The sequence below is a fragment of the Bactrocera oleae genome, chromosome 3, assembly GCF_042242935.1.
Source record: "Bactrocera oleae isolate idBacOlea1 chromosome 3, idBacOlea1, whole genome shotgun sequence".
NCBI classification, from domain to species: domain Eukaryota; kingdom Metazoa; phylum Arthropoda; class Insecta; order Diptera; family Tephritidae; genus Bactrocera; species Bactrocera oleae.
The window spans coordinates 21,976,808-22,001,607 of NC_091537.1; the positions used below are offsets into that span (position 1 = coordinate 21,976,808).

At 32.1% G+C, this 24,800-nt stretch overlaps 1 protein-coding gene across 7 annotated transcripts in view; it reads right to left on the reverse strand.

Moving 5' to 3' along the window:
* The window catches only part of RapGAP1 (Rap GTPase activating protein 1), a 214,200-nt gene that overhangs the window by 66,989 nt on the left and 122,411 nt on the right, over positions 1-24,800 (reverse strand). Inside the window, exon 1 of one of the 7 annotated variants that reach the window (XM_036366753.2) lies at positions 21,575-23,380. The exons of the other annotated variants lie outside the window; for them this stretch is intronic. Coding sequence (XP_036222646.1) covers positions 21,575-21,679 — 105 coding nt within the window. The 5' untranslated portion in view covers positions 21,680-23,380. Of the gene's footprint in view, positions 1-21,574; positions 23,381-24,800 lie in introns of those variants that run through there. 7 annotated transcript variants of the gene reach the window in all.

Genomic DNA, 24,800 nt, shown 5'->3' on the forward strand with positions numbered 1-24,800 from the left:
CTTATTTTTGATGAAAAATACTTTTGTTATATTTAACAATAAAAATTGTTTTATTTTTTTCATGAAAGCCTTTTTTATATTCTTGCATCAAAATAGTTTTAGGATCTATTTTTTTTTTTGTTTTTTAGAAAAATAACTTACATATTTTTGATGTATTTAATTTAATTTTTTTATATAAAATAAGTATATTTATTATTTAGGTAAAAATTTTTTTCATATCAATATGTTTTTTTATGAAAATATTTTTTAAATAATAATATCTCTTTAACAAAATAATTTTATAATTTTTTTTATAAAATATTTTTTTTTGATGCAAATATTATTTATAATTTTATTTATACTATTATTATTTAATTAATATTACGTTTTTTGATAAAAGCTTTTTATAGCAATGTTTGTTTTGATTGAAACATTTGTTAACTAATTGTAATTTTTTAACAAACTAATTTTTCTAATCTAAATTTTATTTTGCCAATAACAGTTCTCCACTAATATTGTTTTTTTTTTTTTTGTAAAATAAATTTATATTTAAATTATATAATTACATATCCAAGCACAAATCACTCAGTGTATGTTGCGACTCGCTCTTTCTCAATTAAAATTAATCAAAAGCATTAGAATAATGCAGTTCCCACACACTTACCCGTGCTTTTATTTCTTCACTGACTCGTCAGTGCAAAAATCAATCAGCTTGATGTACAGCTAGCAGCCTCCATAAACAAATGCTCAGGTATATTACAAGTTAACATATATAATTGTTAGTAGGTATGTATGTACGTTGAGACAGTAAGCTCAACGCTGTCGCATTGTGGCACCTTTGTGACTGTCCGATTCTGTATGCTCATGCGATAAAAATGTGGTTTACATTCACTTTTCGCTAAGCAAGTTACTTATGTAAATACATATACACGAGTGTGAGACAAATTCGTAATATTTGATACACTGAGAGAAAGGTGAGAATTTAGTTTGGGGAGGAAAAAAAAATTAAGAAAAAGCTAAAAAAATGCCGAAAAAGAGACTTAAAATTCTTGAAACGTAATAGTGGAAAACTTTTTAATCCAATGTGGTTGATCAACAAGTTTAGTGGCCCAATATATATGTATATTACTTCTGTAAATTTTTTTCATTGATATTTGATTATGGTTATCTGGTAACGCTTAACTCAATTGAAAAATTATACAGTCCAATTTTGAAGAACAATAAATTTCCAACAAAACTGTGAGTTTTTCAATTTAAAATGCAATTATAAAATTTAAAAAAAAAGTTGTGTCTTAAAATAATCAAACTTTAACCGTTAATATATTTTAAAGGGTTAGGTTTAGCCAAAAATCGGTAAGTAGTTTTTTGGAAGCGCGGTATGAATTTTTCTATCTTTATGTCAAAAAAATTCAATGAAATTGATTTAATTTTTTTTTTTGTGAACATAATAACATATATAGGAACCTTCGATAATTTTTGCATTTTGGATTGAATATTAGGTCACAGCTAACAAAATTTACATAGATTCTTTATTATAAAATAAAATAAAAATGTATTTTGTCTATCAACTAAAAATAAATAATTATTGTAAAACCAATTTATCGAAATATATATTTGTTTCTATAGCTTTTAGTTATATAATTTCATCGAATTTTCAAACTTTTTTATTTTTAGATAAAAACACTTATTTAAATGTCAAAAATATTACAAAAAGGTTTCAATACTATAGAGACTTAAATATTCATGTAAGTACATTGTTTGTATGTATTTTAATTTTCAATATTGTCAATTTTTAAGAAATATTTATTACTAAAAAACCACCAAAAGCTTCATATCTGGTTAAAAAAAACTGCATTTTTAACAGTGCATTATTTTCACTCGATAGTTGATTATGCAACTTGAATATAAAATTCTCACACACTTTAATAAAAAAAGGCAATAAATACTAATAGCAATAAAGCATGTTTCCAGTGTGCATAGGTCACTTACGTAACTTGGATAAATAAACTTGACTTCTTGTGGAAGGAATAAAAAAATAAAAAGAAAAAAATCAAATAAATACTCGCTAAACTTGATTTGCAGTCCATAAGAGAACTGCAAAATTTTGACAAGAAAAAAAAATAAAACAATTTAAAATGCAACAAAAAATATGTTTTAAATTACACAATTAATTTCAAGTAATTACAATAATATATTTTCAAATACATATGTACATATATGCATTTATATGCCCTCAAGCCGTTCGTCCCAGTTATGCAAATCCCATAATTCGCCGATTCGTTTTGTCGCTGCAGTTGGATTTGGCTTAGCTGAAACGGCTTAAACCGGAATTTTTAAAAACACAAACTTCTTTGACAGCGCCTTAAATGTTGGCAAAATTCATTACAAATAACGCTACAACAACAAAAATGTTGCCAAAAAACCGCAGATAGCTTTTGGGGTTTCGCAAGCAAAATGGCGGCGCAGCGTGACTAGTTTTTAATAAAAGGCTGTAAGATGAAAATGCCACAACCGCAGCCAACTGACAACAGCAACGCCAAAAAAACAAAAACCAACTAAAATCAATTTGAAATGCAGAATTGCTTTACAAGCTGCCAAAAACAACAAAAAATTGTATTTTTCATGCACACAGAAGCCTTTGCGAAAAAATCCAGGGAGAGTAGTTTTTGGTGGATGGTTGGTTGGTTGTTTGATTGTTGGTGGCACAATCCAACCAAACGGCAACTTACTGTAGCAAGTGTAACGGCACAGCAGCGTTGCCACCCACAGCTGTAGGCAATGCAAAAGCTGTGATGCTGTGCAGCTCAAAATGTTGCATATGCCGGCTTGTTTTTTTTTGTGGTGGCAACGTTGCCATAACAGCTCATGCAATTTCAATCAGCAAGAATGAAGAATCTGCCGCACAAACAACGGCATACGGGAGTTGTAGATATGTATACATATGTGTAAATACATACATATTTCTATACGGGCATGAATGTGCATATGTATGTGTGGCATGTTGGCATCAAACTTAACCAACGGGAACCGGTTCTTTTACGTTTTGTCATTGTGTTGTCAGTAGGCAAATCGAGTTTTCTAAAGCTTTAATTAGAATTTACTCGAGTGTGCAACGACATATTGCAGCAACAGCAACACACTCATAGTAGCTGATACTAGCAGCGATCATTCATTCTATGCACACATGTATGTATGTATATAAGCAACTAGCAGCCATTCAAGTAAATAAATCAGCGCGTACAAGAACTTGCGGCTCACCGGCAGCCGTTGCACAGTGGCAAAGTGTAAATTGCGTTTGTGGCATATATCGCATAATGTGCAATATACCATCAAAGTGACAATGGTTAGTCACAATACACACACATACTTATATATACCATACACACTCGTCAATGTGCAACCCGTTTGTAGCTATTTGCACAAAAGGGCCACTACTAATTAAATCAACAGTGGCACCAACGGTAGCACCAACGGTGGCAGACATGGTAGCAAAGCGCCACCATATGTTGCCGCTGCTCCCTCGACGCTGGTGTTGTTGTCCAACTATTGTTTTGTTGTACTTTAGCTGTCGCATTTTGCCTGCCACTCATTCAGTCTGCCTATTTTAGCAAGCGCCTGTGTGTGTGTGCATGTGTTTGTTGCAAACGCATTATGATGCATGATGCATGCATTCAACAGTCACTGCTCCTCGACTCCACTTGGCTTCGCGGCTGCCAGTGCTGCCATAATACGTAAAAGAAAGTTTTTCTGGGTCACAAACGCATAAAACGCTTTTAGGCGACACAACGGCAGCTATGTGATAGCAGTGAGGAGCGTGTCGCAAGCAAGTCGCATTTGCAATGTGTCGGAGGAAAGGAGCTGAAGATGTGGTGGAGCAGCACAGTGGTTGATAAATAAGCTGATGTTACTGCTAATAAGGAGAATTGGCATATGGAAATTTATGAATATTAGTGTTTTAAATAATACGGGTAATGGTATTGGTAATGGTAATGGTATTTGTACCTTTACCTTTGTAATTGTATAGTTATTAGTAATTGTAATGCTACTAACGATATAAACATGAGCAAATTGATGATTTTTTATAATCATGTAATGGTAATTGCATTGGTACAAAGGTTGGTAATGCTAATGGTATTCGTAAATGTTTACTCACAGTTATGTGGTTTATAGTATTAATATTGGAAAGTATTGAATATTGTAATGACATTAGAGGTAAATATTAGTAATAGGTAATGAAGTTTATATTGGCACGTGAAAATTGATAATGATACTGATATTTATATATCGTAATGGTATTTGTAAGTGCACTGAAATTTCTAATGGTACTGGTATTAGTAAAATATTTTTTTTTTATATTTTTGGAATTGGAACTTGTATTGTTATTAGTATTTTTGTTATTCAACACATAATCAGTGTTATCTAAATTGCAATTTTTTTTAGATCAATTTAATATTCCGGCTTATCAATTACATGATCTTCACTACCAACACACTGTAATCAGTAGAAAAATTGCATTTTAATTTCGAAAAATATGTTTGTGTATGTTAATACAACTGCTGTTGCTGTAAAGTTCTTTGCCGTCACTTGTGATTCAAAGCTAGAAAAGCGCGTGCTTACAAATGCTCTGTAAGGCAAACTTTTCGAACAAAACAACAACAAAAACTAAGCAACAACGTAATGCAATGCAGAAGTTACAGTTTTTTAAAACCCAATAAACTTTTAGGAGGATAGAGAGGCAAAGCAAATCTGCAAAGTATGAACCAGTGGCATGAAAAATAAAATGGAAGGGAGGGGATGAAGCAACACGACGCCGAGAACAGATAAAAATCATATGCTTTTAAAGTGTATGCACAAAAGTACAAGCGTTTCAGGGGAGGAGGAGCAATATGGGAAAAAAAGGAGGATAAGCCAGAGATTCTCAAATAGATAAATACAGACAGTAGCGCAGTTGGCATATTATCACTTTTGTTGCTGCGGGATTTGTTGCCAGTTAAAAGGGGATATCGTTGCGGAAGTAGTCAACTACTCGGAATTACAACAACCAATAGTTGTAGGCGTGTAAGATTATAATACTCAGCCTTGCGCAACATTTCCTTGGTTTTTGTGCATTTCTATTTGGTTGTGGCATACATTTGTTGCTGTAATTTGTATGCACTTTTAAAGCGTTTTGTAAAGAGACAGGGAAATACGCAAAAACAATCAGGCAAAAAAAAATTGTAGAAAGAAGTTCGTTGCTCTAGCGGCAAAATATGAATACAAAATTGTAGGTAAGTGTTTATAACGGACATAAAGTAATGAAAATATGAAAGCTGAGTATTCAAATATTTTATGCAAAGAAGCTCTTCAATGTAAAAGTTGGTTGATAGCGCGTAGTCGAGACCACTTAGAAGTTTTCATTAGAAACGAAATTGTTTCTTGTGCGCTTTTTTCTTTTTAGTGCAAGTTTTTTTCTATTTTCGGTTGAGCTTACAAAGCAGAATAGAATCTATTAGTGCATATAATAATCTGCCAGCTCTCTTGACCCACAATTTACACCAAAACTTTTCAATTATTTCTTAATTTCAGAAACATCATAGAATATCCGTTTGTTGACCCACTTTTCCTTTCGTTGAACTAAATTTCGAACGCGAATTCGAATTAACCAAATGTTGCTCTAATTTCATGCGCCGCGCTCGACTGCCTTACTTCAATCAAATAAAATACAACGTTTCCATGGCTTTTCAACTCAATTATGTGGAAATATTGAAACACTTATTAAAGTTCAACGCGCACTTTCTTGCTTTCTCGACAACATAAATCATCGTCGTCGCGCGTTGTGAAGCACAGAAAGCAAAATCAAAGTGCTGTGGTGTTAAGCAGTTAAGAGATTTTCTTCTTTCGTCTACATTTTTTTCAAACCGCATATTTTGTATATTTGACTTAATTGATTTTGAAGCTTTAACAATGACAAATTGTTAAAATTTGACACCATATTTACCGCATGAGTTCAACAAAATCGCTAACGGTTAATGCTGCAGGATATGGAAGTGGTTAGACAGTAAATTACAGGAAAAACACAACGATACAGAATAATACTTTAGAATGAGGTTGGGGCAGCAGAAGCGCTGCGACCGCTTTACCAACCAATCAAGTAGACAGCTGACTATTTAGCTCTAAGAATTGAGCTTATTGCCCATACACTAAGCTCTAATGAGAATTTCTCGCTTTTAATCGCATTAAGCGAGTTAAGCGTTTGAATTGTGCTTAGTCGCCAGTGGAGATTTTAAAGCGCAATCAACTGTTGAGGCTATTAAACCGCTAATAAGTGGCATTCTTGTGTCAATTGAGTAGACTAGCGTATACGAAAGTATAATTAACTACAGTTGAAGTAATTATAAAATGTTTAAAAAAATATTAAGCATACTTTTAGTTTGTATGTAGTTAAGTTATAAAAAAATTATTGAAAATTAAAAGAATGAAAATCTGGTTACTTCTGTCGACACAAAAGTAAAAGTATGTTACTGAAAAAGTAAAAAATCAATACAAATAAAAAATCTGGCAACATCTGCCAAGACACAAGTAGTTAAGTTATAGAAAATTATTTTTAAAAAATCTGGCATATTTTGCTAAGACAAATGGAATTATGTTATAAAAGAGTGTTACAGAAACAAATTTTAATATGGCACCTCTGACAAGACAAAAGAATTAAATTATCATCATCTTTTGTCGAGACAAAACGGGTTGAGTTACGGAACTAAATTCCAAAATAAAATAAAAATATGGCGACTTCTGCCAAAAAAACATCTTATATTGACATCTATCAACACAAAGCTGGTTGAGATATAGAAATAAATTTCAAAACAAAAAAAATTTCAGAATATCACTGGAATCTGGCAACTTCTCCCAAGACAACAATAGTTGAGTTAGAAAAAAATATTAAAAAATCTGGTAAATATTGTTTACACAAATTTGTTGAGTTGTGAATTATTTTAAAAAATATAAACAGTCTGACCATACTTGCCAAGACAAAATTAAATCAACTTCTCCAGATTTTACTACTTCTCAAGGTTTTTTGTTTCCTTTCATTGAAAAACAAAATCTGGCAACACTTGCCAAGACAAAATAAAATCAACTTCTACAGCGTTTATTTCTTCTCGGTTTTTAAAAAATTCCTTTTATTGTAAAATATAAAAACAAAAAAATCCGGCAACACTTGCCGCGACAAAATGAAATAAATTTCTTCAGATTATATTATACGTCAACGATTTAATTACCTTCAAGCATTCATATGACCGTTAGTCTTATTTTCAACATAAAAATAACTTAACTGTATCAATAATTCCATGCTTTTAATTAAAGACATAACTCCATATGAATAAATCAAATTCTTAACGGTTATCTCAAGCGTCTAGAAAAGAGTTAATAGACAAATGGAAAGCAACACTTTCGTTGGCTTGCTCTTTCAAAATCTAGTAACCAATAAATATGCAAATATTTACCAAAACATATAAGCTCATATTAATCGAACGTTAAAGTCAAACCAGAGATACAACATTATTATTATGTATCTGTCGCAGATGCTTACAACAGAAAATTTGGGTCAATGGCACTTGGCAGCACAAAAATGCTTGTAAAATTAAACTTGGCAGCTACTTTGGGTACCAAAAGCGTGAAATAGAATTAAAATGTAAATTTTACAAGTGTCTTTCTCATGCATTTGTGGTGATGAAAGCGAGTGAAATGTCCAACGGCAAGTGATGGCTATAAATTGTTAGTGTTTATGGCACAGTTGTATACAAAAGTGTACGTATGTAAGAAGGTATATATAAATTTGTAAAATAATTTGTTAATTAAGTATATACTTTACATTGCTATGCCATTTTATTGCACACAAATGCACACTTATTTGTGAGAAAAAATGTGCGGCTAAGAAAAATCAGCAACGCGCTTCATTAGCGCGGTCCACAAGAAAAACCAATTTGCTACACTTTTGCTCACTTCGCTGTCGTTATTAAATAATTTTCACTTGCTCAACAATTTACAAAAATAACAAAAAACATTTATTGGTGTGTTTGTGTATCGAAAATGATCAGCGGTGATTTAATAGATGCAAAGCAAACAAAGAGAGAAAAACTTTTACTTTTCTTTGAAATGTTCGTAAATATATCTATATGTATGTATGTATGTATGCACGTCTCTACGTAATAAATAAAGGAACCGCTATGTACGTTTGTTTACCATTTTACGAGACGGGAGATGACGTTGGCGCATCACGCCGGCCAGACAAAGGCATTAAAATTTAAAATAATGTAGTGGTAATGGCTTAAAATTTCTTCCACTTATTTTTCTTACCCCCTACATACATATTTATTGTGTTGTGCTGCTTTTGTGCACAAAAAATCAAGAGGCCCACAAGCAAAAAATAATCAACAAAAAAACACACAGAACGAGAGAAAGGTGATATTTATTGACTCATTGGCATGAATTTCACTTTCCTCGAATGTTTGGCTGAAATGATGATTAAGTGGAGAAATTTCTCCGAAGATGAGATCACATTCAGAGCAAGACTGCGAATTAAGAACAAGTGAATAAATTTTGATTTTGCGTGCAGCTGGGTTACTGTAGGCATGTAGGCTTATAAATACAATATAATATTGCAGAAATCATTCTGCTTAAAATGGTGTTAAAAGTAACCTAGTAAGTATAGTAGTGGCATTTTTTAAAGATAAAAATGTATTTCGGTAACTTTTTAAGCATACTTGGGTCATTTCAGTTCTTAAACTTTTTTAAACTTTATTAATCTTAATTAAATTTAATTTTTTTTAGCTCAAAATAGTTCTAGTTTAATACTTTATTTTTTAATTTCTTTTAATTTTTTAATTTACCTTTATTTTTTATTAATTTTTTATTTAAAATATTTTAAATTTTATTTTAAACATTATACGTGTTGATTTATTTATTTTTTTTAAATTTATTTTAATTTTTTAATACTACTTTATATTTAATTTTATTGTATTTAATAATATATATAATATAAATTTTTTTAATTCTTTGCAATTTTTATATATTTTTTCTATTTGTAATCCTAAATCTCAATGTTGTGTTTTATGTAAAGTTTTTTTATTATTTTAAGTTTTGCACTTCATTTTAAGTTTGAATTATCACATTTCTATATTTTTAATTTTTTCCTTGTTGTTAAAATTTTTTGTTTATTATTTTTTGCTTTCCGTTTTTAAATTTAATTTTAAATATTATTTTTTATACTTTATATTTTAATTTTTGGCAACTTTATAGTTCCTTTTATATATTTTTTAATTACATATTTTTCTGCGAACTAATTTTTTAAATTTATTATTATTTATTGGTTCTATACATTTCTTACAGATTTTTTGTCTAATTTCCATTAAAAAATTTTTATCTTAGTATTTGCAGTTTTTTTTTATTTTTTTATTTATTATTTTTAAATAATAATTTTTTATTTAATATTTTTTTAAACAACTTTTTATATATTTTAATGTTTAATTTTTATTTTTTTTTTTATTTTATTTTAAAGTCTAACTTTAATTAAATTAATTTTTTTCAATCATACTTTTTTTATATTTATAACTTTTTTATTTTAGTTTTAATTATTTTGAGACACATTATTTTTTTATTTATACATTTTCAAAATTTCGGTGCATTGACACACATTTCCGTTTTCTTTTTTTCCGTTTGTCAAGCAATAATCACTTCTTTGCCTCACATATATACATACATACTAACGATGCATATAACTTAAAATCTTCCACTGATTAAGTAATAACAGCGCCTTATTTTGAAAAAATGATGACGAAATGATTTCGTCTTCGAATATTTGTCACTGTATGACAGCGCATTGTCAGACTTTTGGCACCATTTCATTTGTCAAAACGCAAAACACACGACTTTTTGGCAACGAAACGACAATGCGTGGGTTAAAATGTAAAATTAAAATTTTTCTTCTGAGTTTCATGACATGGCAAAAGTATAGAGCATACAAAAGGAACGGTTGATGAAAAAATGTAAATGAAAATGGGTTGAAAAATGGAAAACACTAAGGAAGTATATTTTTAATCCACTTACTTCCTTAATAATTCATTTATGCGAATATAATTTTATTGTATTTTGTATAAAAAGTGTAGTTACTTTTTATACATAAAAATAAAGTTTAATTTTAAGAAACACACTCAACAAAAATAACTGTAAAATGTTAATTTGCGGAGGGTTCTAAGAAAGCCCTACAGATATACTTTACTGTTCTCTACTATTTATGTTAAGAGAGCTTATCGCACTCCTACTGAGTGAGTTGGTGTTGTTTAAATGCATATGATGAAATACACTTAAATCCATATACTTATGTACACATGTGAGTGGTTATACATAGAGAATTCATTTTTCGAAAGCATAGTGTATGTATAAAACGCGAAAAGTAGTAAATAGGGCATAAATACATTTTTACATACATTCTTACATATGTATGCATGTAGGCCTTACGTTCGTAGTCAAAGCTATTGGTATTTGCCATATACATACATCTTTATATACATATATTGATATATATGTAGATAAGTGCATATATTTGCTCACCATATTTTGTCTTATGCAAATAAATAAGCGTCACATACAAATTACTTCAAAATACTAGCAAAATTGCTGTCAGCTGATGTTGACATCAATCCAAAACGAAAATATTAGGCACCACGGCTCGCTCGCTACAAATTTATTTGCAAAGCAACGGGGGTCTACGCTTATCACTGACTTTAAGTGAAATTTCTTAATGTGCGCCCTTCTTTTTTGGTGAGCTATCAGAGACATACATATGTATATATATATATATGTGTGTGTGTGTTTGTATATATCAAACGATGCAGCAAATGTTGCCTAATTAAGAAAATCAGCTGCCTAGTGGCGACAGCTCGAAAGATAGGAAAATGTCGGTAATTGTTTGTGTATATATGTATATTCATATGTTTCAAAATTCTGCATAATATTTACTTTTAGATAAAAAACACAGCAACAACAAAAGTATAAAGTAGCTCACATTAATTTTGAAAAAATGCAATTTTGACATTTATTGAAAAAGCAATGTGACCTTTTTTTCCAACATTATGGTAAGAATTTTTTTCTAAGAAATTTCACTACTTGATAGATTATCCCTCACAAGCATATTTCTTTCAAACAACTTTAAATTGGACTGTATATATATATATATATATATATTTATATATATAATATTATATAATATATAAAATTAAATAATAAAAAATCCAAGAAAAACTCTCCGTTGACCTAAAAATTGTATTTGAAGTAAAAAATTTTGCGATTTCGCTTAAAAAATTTAATAACAAGGAAAAAATTTCTCTTAAGGGGTTACATCCACTTGCAAGACCGGAAAAATTCGTATTTTTGTAAATTTGTTTGAACTTTTAGAATCAGCGATTAATTTTTAAAAATATACTGGATCCCTTTGTTCCTATAGCCGATCACCAGAAGAACCTTCGGAAAAAGGTGTGAAAGGAAAATTTCAAGCCGATCGGTTCAGCCGTTTCAAATAAATTTTCCTCAACGGCTCTGAAAACAGCGTTTCGAAAAAAACACGTTTAAAGTTTTGGTAGCCGAATACATCAAGGAAAAAAATTCTACAGACTCGTTCATATCCCCGAAACTATTTGTCGGATCAACTTGAAATTTTTGTTGATATCGATTTTTTGAAAATTACCTTAAACTGACTAAAATAACTTATGTATTTAAAATTGTAATATGAAGAAAAATTTTATTAAAAATAAATATTTTTTTAATTTTTTGTTGATTAAAATGTGTTCTTATGGAGGATAATATCGAGCAAATTATGAAATTTCAAAAACAAAACTCCACAGAAGACAATGCAAAACTTACAAATATATTTTGGCCATTAAAAAAGTTTAAAAAGAAAATATGAAAGAAATTATGAGAAAATTTTTCTTTCAAAACTATTTTGAAAAAAAAGTTAAGAACCTTTTTAAAATAATGTTTAAGTCAATTGAAATATAATAAGCAAGAAATTGCGGATAGTCCAATATTTACAATTTTTTGCAAAGAATATGAGACAATTTTTCTTAAATTTTTTTTATAAAAAAATTTTAAGTTTATATTTTTAGTCATTGAAAGTTTTCCATGCATTTAATAATATATTAACAAAACAAATCATTTTTTTTATAGTTTTTTATATATAACTGAAAGTAAATAGGAACCAATTTCAAAAAAAAATAATGCTACAATAGTAATCAAAAATTTTCAAATTTATATTTAATTGTATTAAACTCTTAAATACTCATAGATTTATCCATATGTTAATTTGATTACATACATTGTTCTGGAAAATACCATATACATATGCATATGTTATTGTGCACATATACATATGTATGTAAGCTCATATGTGAAAAAGCATGCTCTTTATGCATATTTTGATAGCATATATGTATTTCGAAATTTGTATTGCTTTATTTTATTAATTTTTTTTTTCGAAATTTTTATTTAATTTTTACATATTTTTTAGTTTTTCTTATTTCTTTTTTTTCATTGTAGCACATATACATATGCATTTAAATTTTTTTTTTTGTTTTTGTAACATACATATGTATGTATTTACATACATTTTCATGTTTTCACCATCGTTCTATATTACAACGACGACAAGCCTCATACATAACTCAAAAGTTGTCTCCTATGGCCTCGACAATATGCGCAAGCATATGTATATACATATATATGACTGTATATCTTTACTTTGTGCCACTCTTGCAACATATGTGTCGCTGCAACGCCCCAATCACTCACAATTGACAATCCTTTAACGCTTCACTTCCCTTGGCAAATATGCATAAGCAATTTGCTAGCTTGTCATTCATTACATATATAAATATGATGGCTTATATGCATACATACATATTTATATGTATATTTGCAAGCGCATTGCATATAAATGCAACAAAAGCGTACTTATGCAAATACTTGCATAGATACATATATATTCTACAAATAAGATGCTACATATTTATGTGACTTTAAGCTGAATGTGTACGAGTGCCATTCATTTATGCTGATTTTTTCATCTTAACTGCACTCGAATGCAATGATTTCTTCGCCCATTTCGCCAACGACTTTGCTATTCACATTTGTAATTTGCAATTGCAGTCACAATCAAGCATGCAAATACATACAAACAAACATATAGATATACAAATATATATGTATATACACATATTTATACGTACAATACTCGTAGATGTATACTTGCATGTATGTATGCTACACTCAATCACATGCGGAAGGCATTTATTACGCCGCTAGCACACATATGCGCGTGTGTGTGTGTGCCAGTGCTTGGGTTTTCCTCACTTTTGCTTCCTTTTTCGTTCGTAGCTTCACACGTCGCGTCACATAATTGTTCGTCATCATTGCCATAAATTTTATGCATTTAAATCCTAAACGCGCAGGCATATCCGGTCGCTGGGTCGCTTGGTTGCACGGCAGCCCAATAATGAATTCGCGACGCAGGCGCTGGAGCATACGGAAAGTCACACACATACATACATACATAATACCTGGTGGACTGAAAATCGAAATTTCCTACACGCATACATACACACACATCTCGTTAGCCGCGACTTTCTCACCTCTTCATTTTTTATTGCTTTATTGTTCGGATATTAAGCCGGCTAAGCGTTGCACTCGAAAGGAGCTGTAGGTAGTTGCCAGAAGCAAGCAGCTACGAGATGGAACAGAACGCGAGGAGACGAGACGACGCCAGGAAACCTATATTTATACCCTTAACAGGGTATATTAAGTTTGTAAGACCTAGAAGGAAACACCCGATACCCCATAAAATACATGCATATGCAAATGATCAGAATGACGAGCTGAGTCGATTTAGCCATGTACATCCGTCTGTCTGTACATATGCGACCTATTCCCTTAGTTTTTGGGATATCGATCCGAAATTTTACACACGTCCTTTTCTCCCAAAAAAACTGCTCATTTGTCGGAAACGCCATTATCGAACCACTATAACATATAGCTGCCATACAAACTGAACAAGCAAAATCATGTCGTTATAAGGAAAACTTTTTTATATGACAAGATATTTTCACGAAATTTGTCATAAAATATTGTCAAAACAAAGCGTTACAATATCCGAAGAAATTGTTCAGATCAGACTAATATAGCATATAGCTGCCATACAAACTGAACGATCAAAATTAAATTATTGTATGGAATCTTTTGTGTTTGTGAAGGGTATAACAGCTTCGATGCAACCGAAGTTAACGTTTTTTCTTATTTTATAGACAAAATGCCATACAAAACCTACAAATGAAATGGATATTTGAATAATTCATGATGTGCCAGCATTAGCGTAGACTACAGCAGAGCGGCACGCGTGGCAGACGCGCAAGATCTAGGCGTTGTTGAAAGTTTACCTGTTATATTTATGCTACTTTTACATACAAATAGTTGTGTTCATATGTAAGTATGGTAAGTTGGTCTTACTAGCTACGTCACTGTGATTTTTGGGATTTAACACTTTTAGCAGCGCTTCTTACTAAAGCGGCAGGAAGTATGAGCACACGCGTACACACATGCATATAAGTCTACAAAAAGCAGGTTAACAGACTAACTAAACGTGTAGGTCATTATCCTGCCATCATTCGCCTGCTGTCCGCAGCAGCTGTCCATACACTCATTTACACCTCATTCACCGGCATTGTGGCATAATCGTCAATTTTTATTAGTATTTGCTTGAGTAAATGATTTAGTCATAAGATAAACGGGCGTTAAGTAAATATGCGCATCACAAACACACTTTAGCGCAAACATATTTTCTTGCAAATACAACTCGCTTATTACAAAAATCAATAATATATACACAAGTATGTGTGTGCTCACAATCAGATATGCGCGTGCAGCGAGTTACACAAAAATATATATAATTTAGTATATAAAAGTATCTGTAAATAGATATGCATGTGCACGCTTGCATTTGTGCGCTTATGTGTATTTGTGTTTTTGTTTATTCAAAAGTCCTTGGTGCGGGTTTTTGAACCTCGATTGCAATTGCAGGCACTTGAAAATTCCAGCCACACATCGGCAATGAGTTGCACAGACGTACATATGTGGCATGTGTACTTGCGCTTAGGTGAGTACAAGTATGTTATGCTTGTTGGTTTTTTGTGGTAATGTGCATTGTTTTGCCATTGTCGTCGTCACTGGCGTCTTGCGCTGCGGCAAGACGTCCGAAACCTGAGTTTTAAATTACTAGGAGACATACTTATATATTTCTATATGAATTTACAAAGAAGCATATTTTTTGGTTTAGAAGAAGAACAAAAAGTGAAGTTAGATTGCATTTAATATTTTCTAAAAACTCTGAAAATTGCATAGACTAGTACTTACGCTTTAAATATGAACTAAGGTCAGGTACTAATGTCTCATGAGCCTGAAATCCGAACCAAAGTTCAATTCTAATATCTCCTGAGCCTTGGCAATTTCTAGCCTCAAAATAAATAAGAGTCCAAATATACTAAAAGCCTCTTTTTAATATCAAATATTTAAAAGTAACAAAAATCTGCCAATAACAGTATTGTATTTAGCCAACCTAGATAAAATGTGATTGATTACCGATCTTTTTTTTGAATAACTCAATCAATGTTCTGTGGGCTATGATTTTATATGGTAAATTTTATATAATACCGAATCCAAATGTGCTTCTCAGAACCATCTCTAAAAGGATGCAATCGTGGTACCTGCGTCGCCACTACCCTACAAGCTCAATTGTATTAAAAAAAAGTATACCAAACTCGAAATAAATATATAAAGTTAACCTTTTGAATAGTTTAAGCTACTGGTATCTGCACGAAGGTAGCAGATTCCATTGTGACTAGGTGTCCTTATAGCTCAAATATATCGTGTAAGACACCTCCCAAACTTCCAAAATATCAAGTAAGCGGTATTCATTATAATGTAAGTAACACTAATGAGCTTACGATCCACAATCCTGAGAGCAAGGAAAATATGATACGAGTGGGTAGAATAATGCCAGTTGGCAATAGTCAACCTTGACATAATACAGTCAATTTTTAGACAATTTGGGAACACAGCAAGCTTTCTGAATTGACTGCATTGTCATTGCGATCTTATACCGCTAATATTTTATCTCCCAGACTTTGCGGGCTTAACTTTATTGAGCTTACGATCCCCAGCCTTGAAAGCTCGAAAATTATGATCAAAGAGGGTAGAATCAAGTCTGTTGGGGCCTGAGTCAGTGATCTTTCAATCTTAGATATAACTAATCGGACATAAACTTATCATAACAAATATTACGATTATTTAATTTTTAACAAATAAGCTCATTAGGCTGAATTTACTAAGATAACACCGACTTATATCACATTTACTATTGATATTACGATCCACAACCTTGAGAGCTCAGAAATGATAATAAAATAGGGAAGAAAGATGCCTTTGGAAACCAGTCTGTTTATGAGTCACGGCTAGTCCGGCATTAAGCAGTATTAGTATGACAAAGACTAACACTTCACCAGAGTTATTACGAATGGCAGCCTGACAATCTTCAAATCGTCTTCCAACAGCTAATGATTTGATTAAAAGTGATTTATATTTTTTCAAGCTTCAATTACTGTTTTCAGTCACTGTCACTCTCAGTGGCAAAAGCTGTAACTATCGAAGGTATTTACACCTAACAGTACACTAACATATATATTTATGTGCGGAAACAATGCAGCTGATGAGGAAGTTGGAAGCTTAATTGAATAATACTAAGTAAATATCCATATGAAATTTACATACACACACACACGTGGCTACAAGTTGAGAAATATATCAAAGCAAAAAAAAGTTAAAATTTCACAAGCTTCAAGCGACGCACGCCCACTAAGTAAATGTAGTAAAAGCATTTTAAACGAAATTTTTAAGTTTTCCAACATTAATGAATTACAAAATTCACTCGAGATAGGCGAGCGAATCCACGCATGTGAACACACACACAGCGTCAAATATATTTTATAGGTGACTTTACGGCGTAAAGGGCACGACTAGAGGGGTGTAAGGGGGAAATAGTGCTTGTAACACAGAAGCATTGGACCCAGACGCTTCGCACACTGTGCCTTTTGCGCCTTTGTGTAGATTTATTAGCAAGCAACAGTTGAAGGAGCCGGCTGAAGAGGCAACGGAGAGGCGTATAAGAGCGTGTAGATATGTGGGCACATCAATATATGTCTGGTTGTACATATGTGTGTTTGGTTGTGCGCACACACGCTTCACATTGAGTTCCCCCTAGACGGGCCGCTGAAGTGATCTCTTGCGCCAAGATGAATTAGCGTCTGACGGAGAAGAGACATGAGAAACTTCAAAAATGTACAACAATCTACTTGTATACATGTGTGTGTATGTGTACTCGTGTCTGCATGTAAATAACATTTTAAGACCCTTCCGCATAAAATTTACACACGAAAAATGGAAAAAACGAAAATAATTTGTAGTCGCAACAAAAGCGCAATAACGGTGCAAACGAAAAGTGTGGGCGCAGTTTGACTTACTGACTTGGCTGTTTGGCTGCCACGGTGTCCCAGACTAAAGCTGAAAGTAATGAAAAATACCGCAACGCAGGGCAATTCAACATAACGGAAAATGCATGAAGCAACTAAAAACTTATAGAGCGAGATAATAGCGGAGCAGCAGCAACAGCAGAGTGGGGTTAAAGGGCCATATATTCTAGTGTTGTATTGTTGTTGTTGCTTTTGTGTGCCAACAGATGTTGCAGGCACAACGGTGAGCGGTTGGATGTGGTTATAACCTTATAGATGGATATACTATACTAGTATGTATGTATATATATGTGGGTGTATGTGTATGATTTTTTTAGTGCTCTATGCGGACAAGGTGCAGATTGTTGATAAGCAGATCATTGAGACACAACAGCAGCCCAAAAATATAGAAGCACTATAATATTTATATGTGTGTATATATAGGTGTACTGTAGGTAGATAAAACAATTGAAGTGGATTTAACTGCAAATAAAGCAACAAAGAATTAATTTTCTAGTTTTTTTTTTATCTTTCATAAAGAATCTTCTGTTTGTTGGCTTACTGTTACAAAGCAACATACATATTTATATATGTGTATTTGTGTATAATGCATTTGATATGCGCACAAATGAGAGCGTGTGAGTATGCTAAACAAGTTAATAGCAAACGCATATGAGATAAAGCAAAATCTAATTAAGCAAATAAAAGTGGGCTTCAGACAGCAAACCACAACAATAACAACAAAAACAACAATAATAATAACCGCCGTTAGGCCCGCAACACCGATGAGAATTAATCTAACAGGAAAATTGCTGCACAGCTTCCGAGTGCGCCAAGCGCTTGCACTGCTGCAGCCGCTGCACACCTTACCTACGTGTGGTTTGGGAAAAAGGAGAAAGTTCACGCGCAGCGTTGGCCAAGACGGTAGTCTGCGTGGAAAGCCGCTGATCTTAACTAGCGATAACGGAACAATTCACACTTGCAACGGTTAATTTATATGCGAGAAACAAAAGAAAATTGAAATAGAAAAAAAGCGCTGGAAAATTCACTGGCGGTTTGAAAGCGAAATTCTGAAACAATGCGTGTGATGATGGGTAAAAGTTTGTCCACAGCAACAAAAAAAAAAAAAACACACACACATGCAGCAATACAAAAATACAATGACTTTGTGGCGAGTCACTAATAAACACATCAAAAGTTATGCCGCTGTAAATTGTTCGTGAAGAATAAATGCTTCAAATTGTAAATTATTTATGTGATATTTTATAAATGTATATATAAATATAAATATGTTTATACATATACATTTATTTAACAATTTATGTATGTAAAAGCTACTTTACGGCACAACTAGCTCATAATTTTAGATGGGGTTATCAGTAAGCAAGCAAGAAGCTCATTAAGAGACATATATTTGTGACATTTGCGCGGTTGTATGAGTGCATAAGCATATGCATACATATGTACATAAACATAAGTAAAACCATAGTTGATTGTAATATTTAGACAGCACATGTTGTAATTGTTACTTTTCTTGTGCTGTCAAAATGAGTAGCACATAATTTAATAAACAAATATGAATTTCATTATATGTATGTGTATATATGTATGTACGCACAAAGAGACGGGCATATATAACATATCATAACCAACACTTGTGGGTAAAAATTAAAATTAGCATAAATAAGCTAATGAAATTCGTAACACAAGCTTCAATTATGGTCTGTCAAAGTAGCCAGCAATAATAAATTGGGTTGGAATGGAAGGGAACACGATGAATGAGAGTAGAAATCACAACAACAAGAAAAATGTTAAATTCGGATACACCGAATCACAAATACAAAAGATTACATATAAGAACTTAATTTTGATCGTTCAATTTTTAGGGCAGCTATATGATATAGTGGTCAAATATCAGCGATTCCGACAATGGTCAGCTTCTTGGGAAGAAAAGTACGTGTGCAAAATTTGATATACATGTCTCAAAAACTGAGGAACTAGTTCGTGTATATACAGAAGGACAGACTGACGGACATGGCTAAATCGACTCAGCTCGTCCCATTGACCATTTGTATACCTATGTAAGTAAATAATTCTTTAAGGTTTCCTTCTGGATGTTACAAAGTCCGTGGCAAACTTAATATACCCCGTTCAGGGCATAAATATAAACAGCGACAGCAAAAGGTCACATACTTCTTAAACTCAGTGTTATTAATGCTTGCGATGATGATAAATACAAGTAAATAATATATTTATTTAAAAAAAAAATTATACATCCTTCTTACAGTCGTTTTTTTTAAATTTTATCATAAAACTTTCTAAATATTTTTGGATTTTAATGAAAATTTTAGTTATTGTAACAACAAAAAAATTATTTATAAAAATTTTAGTTATATTTTATATTACACACTTTTTCAAAATAGTGTAATTAATGCTCAAAACACCAAAAAAATATATTATTTCTTAAATATGCTGTCGCAAATCTTCTATGAAAATTACGATATCGCAGTTGGCACTTTAAGTATAATTAAAAGCATTCATACACATATGCATACATACAGACAGATATTAGCAAACTGTTCTCATATAAATTTATGATCATGTAAATTAGGAAGCAAAAAAAAAATGGGCATTGTCATTGAAAAATTTTATAGCGCTATTCTTACTTAACATTTAATTACAATGTTACACATCCATATATAATATATACGAGTACATAATTCTATATAGCTGACTATATATATTTTGAGGATGTATGTAAAGTCTTAACTGCATGTGTCGCGCGAACGCATTAAAATATAAAACAATGAAAAATAATGATAATAATTAAAACAGACATGAAGTACCCAAGCGGCATGCCGCCACCGATAAGCCGCCTACCACCAGAGCAATATTCGGAAAATAATCGTTACAACCACCAAACGATGCGATGAGACGGCTCAAGTAAAGTGTCAACGTGTTTCGAGCAAAAACGCTTTAATGGGCACTTATGTACATATTGGCATTACAAAAACACAAATTAATAAAAAAATGTATTGTGTACGCCTTCTAAAAGAAGTAATGTAGACGCCAGCGAGCAGAGTGCACCCTCACAAATTCTTAAAGTGGTGCGTTGCATAAAAAGTAAGCGAACGCTTAAGATAAGCACAAAGGTCACTTGAATTTATGTATGCGTATGTGTATGTGCGCATACAAGACGACAAAGGGGCGTTAATGCCACTTTATTGTTATTATTATTTATTTTGGTGGCAAAATATTGAAGCGCAAAGCAATAATAAGCTGCGGAAACACGAAAAAACAGTGTTGCAAGTTGGATGAGGAGATAGGGGAAGTGGGTGAGAAGTGCTGCCCACAAGATAACGGTAAAATTTTTCATATGCAAATGCCATGCAGACAATATTCTTTTAATATTGCTCAATAGTTATAATAAAATAATATATTTTTATATGTACTTTATATTTGTATTTGTGTGTGTGAAATGTGTATGTGCTGGTCATACGCGCTTTCGGAAGTGACTTATCAACTCCAGCACATCCGCAAATGAAAACCAACTGTGTTTTATTGTGCCAAGCAAAATGAAAGTTAATTTATTTGCGAGGCTAGAATATACAAAAAAACAAAATTACAACAAAAACTGGAACGCAATTTCATTCATACACTCAGGCCAAATCAATATGAAGGAGACATTTGTAATCTACAGCTGATAACGCGAACGCACTCAAACAAATTAGCACTGCTTGTGACCAAAAAAACAAAAAAAATATACAAAAAAAAAATTTTAAATTAAAAAAATAATAATAATATATTTAAAAAATAATAATAAATTAAACATGATAAAAAAAAATGTTAAAAAATAAAAATAAATTTAAAAAAAAAGCAAAACATCAGAAACAGACACAAAAGCAAACAACAACTGCCTTTCCCAACAATCAACGAAATTTCCAATTAACTAATTTCAGGTGCGCACATTCATTGCAATTCCGAATATTTTGTGCGCGCTCGTATGAATCACTTACCTCACGATTGTTGTTGTTGCCGCCGTTTGCATTACTGTGATTATTATTATTATTGCCGACAGAAGTTCGCGACCCGGGTAGATCGCGCCACCTAAGTACCCCCATGACGGCTTGGCGTACCCAACGTCGTTCGGCGCCTTCAGTATAAAATGCCACCTTCAGATCGGACACAGCGCGGACCAGAACTCAAGCTGTGACCACAGCACGGCACAATAATTTTATTTTTTTTGATTTTTCTTTAGAAAATATCTTGCGATGCTTCCAAGACACTTTGTAGAGAGCGTGGCGTAAAAAACCGCACGTTATGCTCGGCTTGCACTTTTGCTCAAGCGCGAGCTCTCGAAAAATGCGCCTACTGCTTTTCAAGTACCGCGGCGCTTATTGTCATGCAATTGCAGACAACGTGGGCGATATATCCATGGAAGCGTGCGGCCTCAAAGGTTGCTCGCTGCAAGAGTAGGCCGTCGTGGCAAGCTCTGCTGCGCTTCCTTCGTTCACTTTTTTCGCTGCTTGGTTGTGGGCAAGGCGAATTTCGCGCTTGGTAAGCTTGGTACACGCGCGCAAAAGCGGCGCGTCGTGTGCGCTACGTCAATGGGTGGTCTGGTGCACCGCCTTGGAGCGTAGGGCGCGCGCAGGTGCAGGGGCGCGTTTCAATTATGCTGGTTGTAATGCAGTTACAGCCGCGTTGCAGTTTTTTGTATTTTTGAAACAACTTTTTATTATTTTTTTATGTAATTTTTTGTTTTCCACACACAAACACACACACGTTTGGACACTCACGCGCACACACACGCGTTGTATTAGCGATTTTGCTGATTTTTTGCTTTCGTTTTACGAAAATGCTCGCTTAGTTCTTTTCGAAATTTTATTTCATTTTTGCGCTTTGCAGGTTTTTTTATTGTTGCTTTTGTATTTTATTTTCGTTTGTTTTATTTTTTCATTTTTATTTTTCAAACAACTTGTTTGGCAGGTTTTGCAGCACTAGTTGTCGTTGTCGGTATTGTTTTAATTTTATTACGTTTCTTGTTGTTTTTGTTGTTACTGTTGATGTTCAGTTAAGTTTCCAGCTAAACATGTACATTCGAAGCTGGGAGGTCGCGTTTAAGCGTTTGTTGAAAGTATTAAACCATTTCTTATGACTCGCGAGGAGGAATATTTTCTAGTAGAATTCGATTATTAAAGCTCCAACGCTGGTAATTTCTGCTTCCAAAGCGAATTTACATGTCAACATTTGCTTTGAGAAACAATGTTTTTATTTTTTAATTTAAATTAACATAATTTTTGCATTGGACAATATGCACTTTTGAACTTTACACATTCGTTACGACAGGTTTCACTCGCTTTCGAGATTGCTACATCTGTGCCAATACTTCCACAAGCATTATAATTCAATACACTTACGTTTTGGACAAAAATATCTTTATCCACCAGCTTTTCTAAATAATAATTCCTCTAGTTGTAATTATTTCACAAGTTCACAACGCTTATTAACACCTCAAGGTACTCAAAGGTACATAGCTAGTTAATCACCGATACTCAATTGAACAAATTCCACTTGAACACACACACTCGCATACATACGTTAAACGCACGTAAAATGTCAACGTAGCCGCACGTTGTCTCACTTAAACGTCCAATTCGTGCTCCTATTTAGGCCAGATTCAAGAATAACTCAATGAAAGCCAAATAAGCAAGACACAACAACAGCAACACTTCTACTTCATTCACGAAAGCGTAACGTTCGGCGCATCAATCCGTCCGTAACTATTTAACTCCGTTCGAAGCCACGTTCAAATACCGAATAAACAGCAAAGTAAAAAGTATCTCGCCGATACGAATTGCTGTTGGTGCGTTTGCCGCATGTGAGCGCAAGCATAGAGTGAGCGAACAGTAAACAACGCACAAAAAGCAATGACTGCAGTCACAACATAGGGTTGCCAGGTGGTGTTGTAAAGAAAAGTAATGCAACTGAGCACATAACGGTATTTAAATATGTATTAGGATTTTGGAAGACAAAATAGTGTTTGAAAAAAATGTATTTGTTATGTAGTTTTAGCAATTCGAAAAATACTCTCAAATATCTAATTATAATTTTATTATATAAGATTGCGTTAATTGAGAGCGTGCTGCTTCTTACAAAACTATTTTTTAATCCTTGTTTGCCAAATAACATTTTTTTATGTTGTTCACCTAACATTTTTGTGTGTGATTTGCATTCTATTTGCATTATCACTCAAAAACACGCTTTTATTGGCTGAAAAGTGTTAAAAATTTATTTAGGAATTAAAAAAAAACATTATGAGTTAAAAAACGTTTGACAAATTGTTGCTTTTGGACTATCGACACAACGTTATAATTATGTGATTATGATTATGTTATATAAAGAGGGATTTATCTAAATAATTTTAACAAAATATTTTTTTTTAAATTGCTGATTAAATCGGTTGTAAAAATAAAATTTGAGTTCAACAATTGAATCAACGTAGATTCAAGGTGAGCCAAGTTTACTCCAAAATATGTATTAGGCAAGGGTTTTAATTAGACCTCAAATAGTAAATTTGAAAATATATTTTATATTAAATTGCTGATATATACTGCTTTTCTGTATTAATTCACCGAAGTCCTTAAAGTTACCTTACAAATTAAGCTTATGTTAAATTATTTCAAACTAAGCTTATGTAAGAAAACTTTTTAATTTTTATTTAGCGCACCAAATTGTCGATTTATTTTGTACAAAATATTTTTTTCAGTAATCAAACTGCTCATATTTTAATATAATTTTAACGAAATTTCGAATATAGGAGCAATAAAAATTATAAATTGACTTAATATAATCTACTAAAGGCACTTAGTATCAATTTTTTATAAAAAAAAAATTGTTCTGTATTTCAAATTTATCGTTACTGAAATTATATGTGCAATTCTGTCTATATACGGATTATTGTTCAATGTATTGAAGTTAAATTTTAGCCATTAAATATAGAAATATATAATATTTTTGCATGATATATATTTTCTGTGAGTAGAGATATTTCAAAAACATTTTGAACAAAATTTAATTTATTTTTAACATATATTATATAATATAATATATTTTTAAAAACTATAAAGTGAAATTAAAAATTGATTTCAGCAAAAAAAAAATGATTATATAATATATTTTTAGAACTATTGAAAATCAAAGGTTTAAATTAAAAAATTTGTTGATAAATAAAAGCAAAAATAA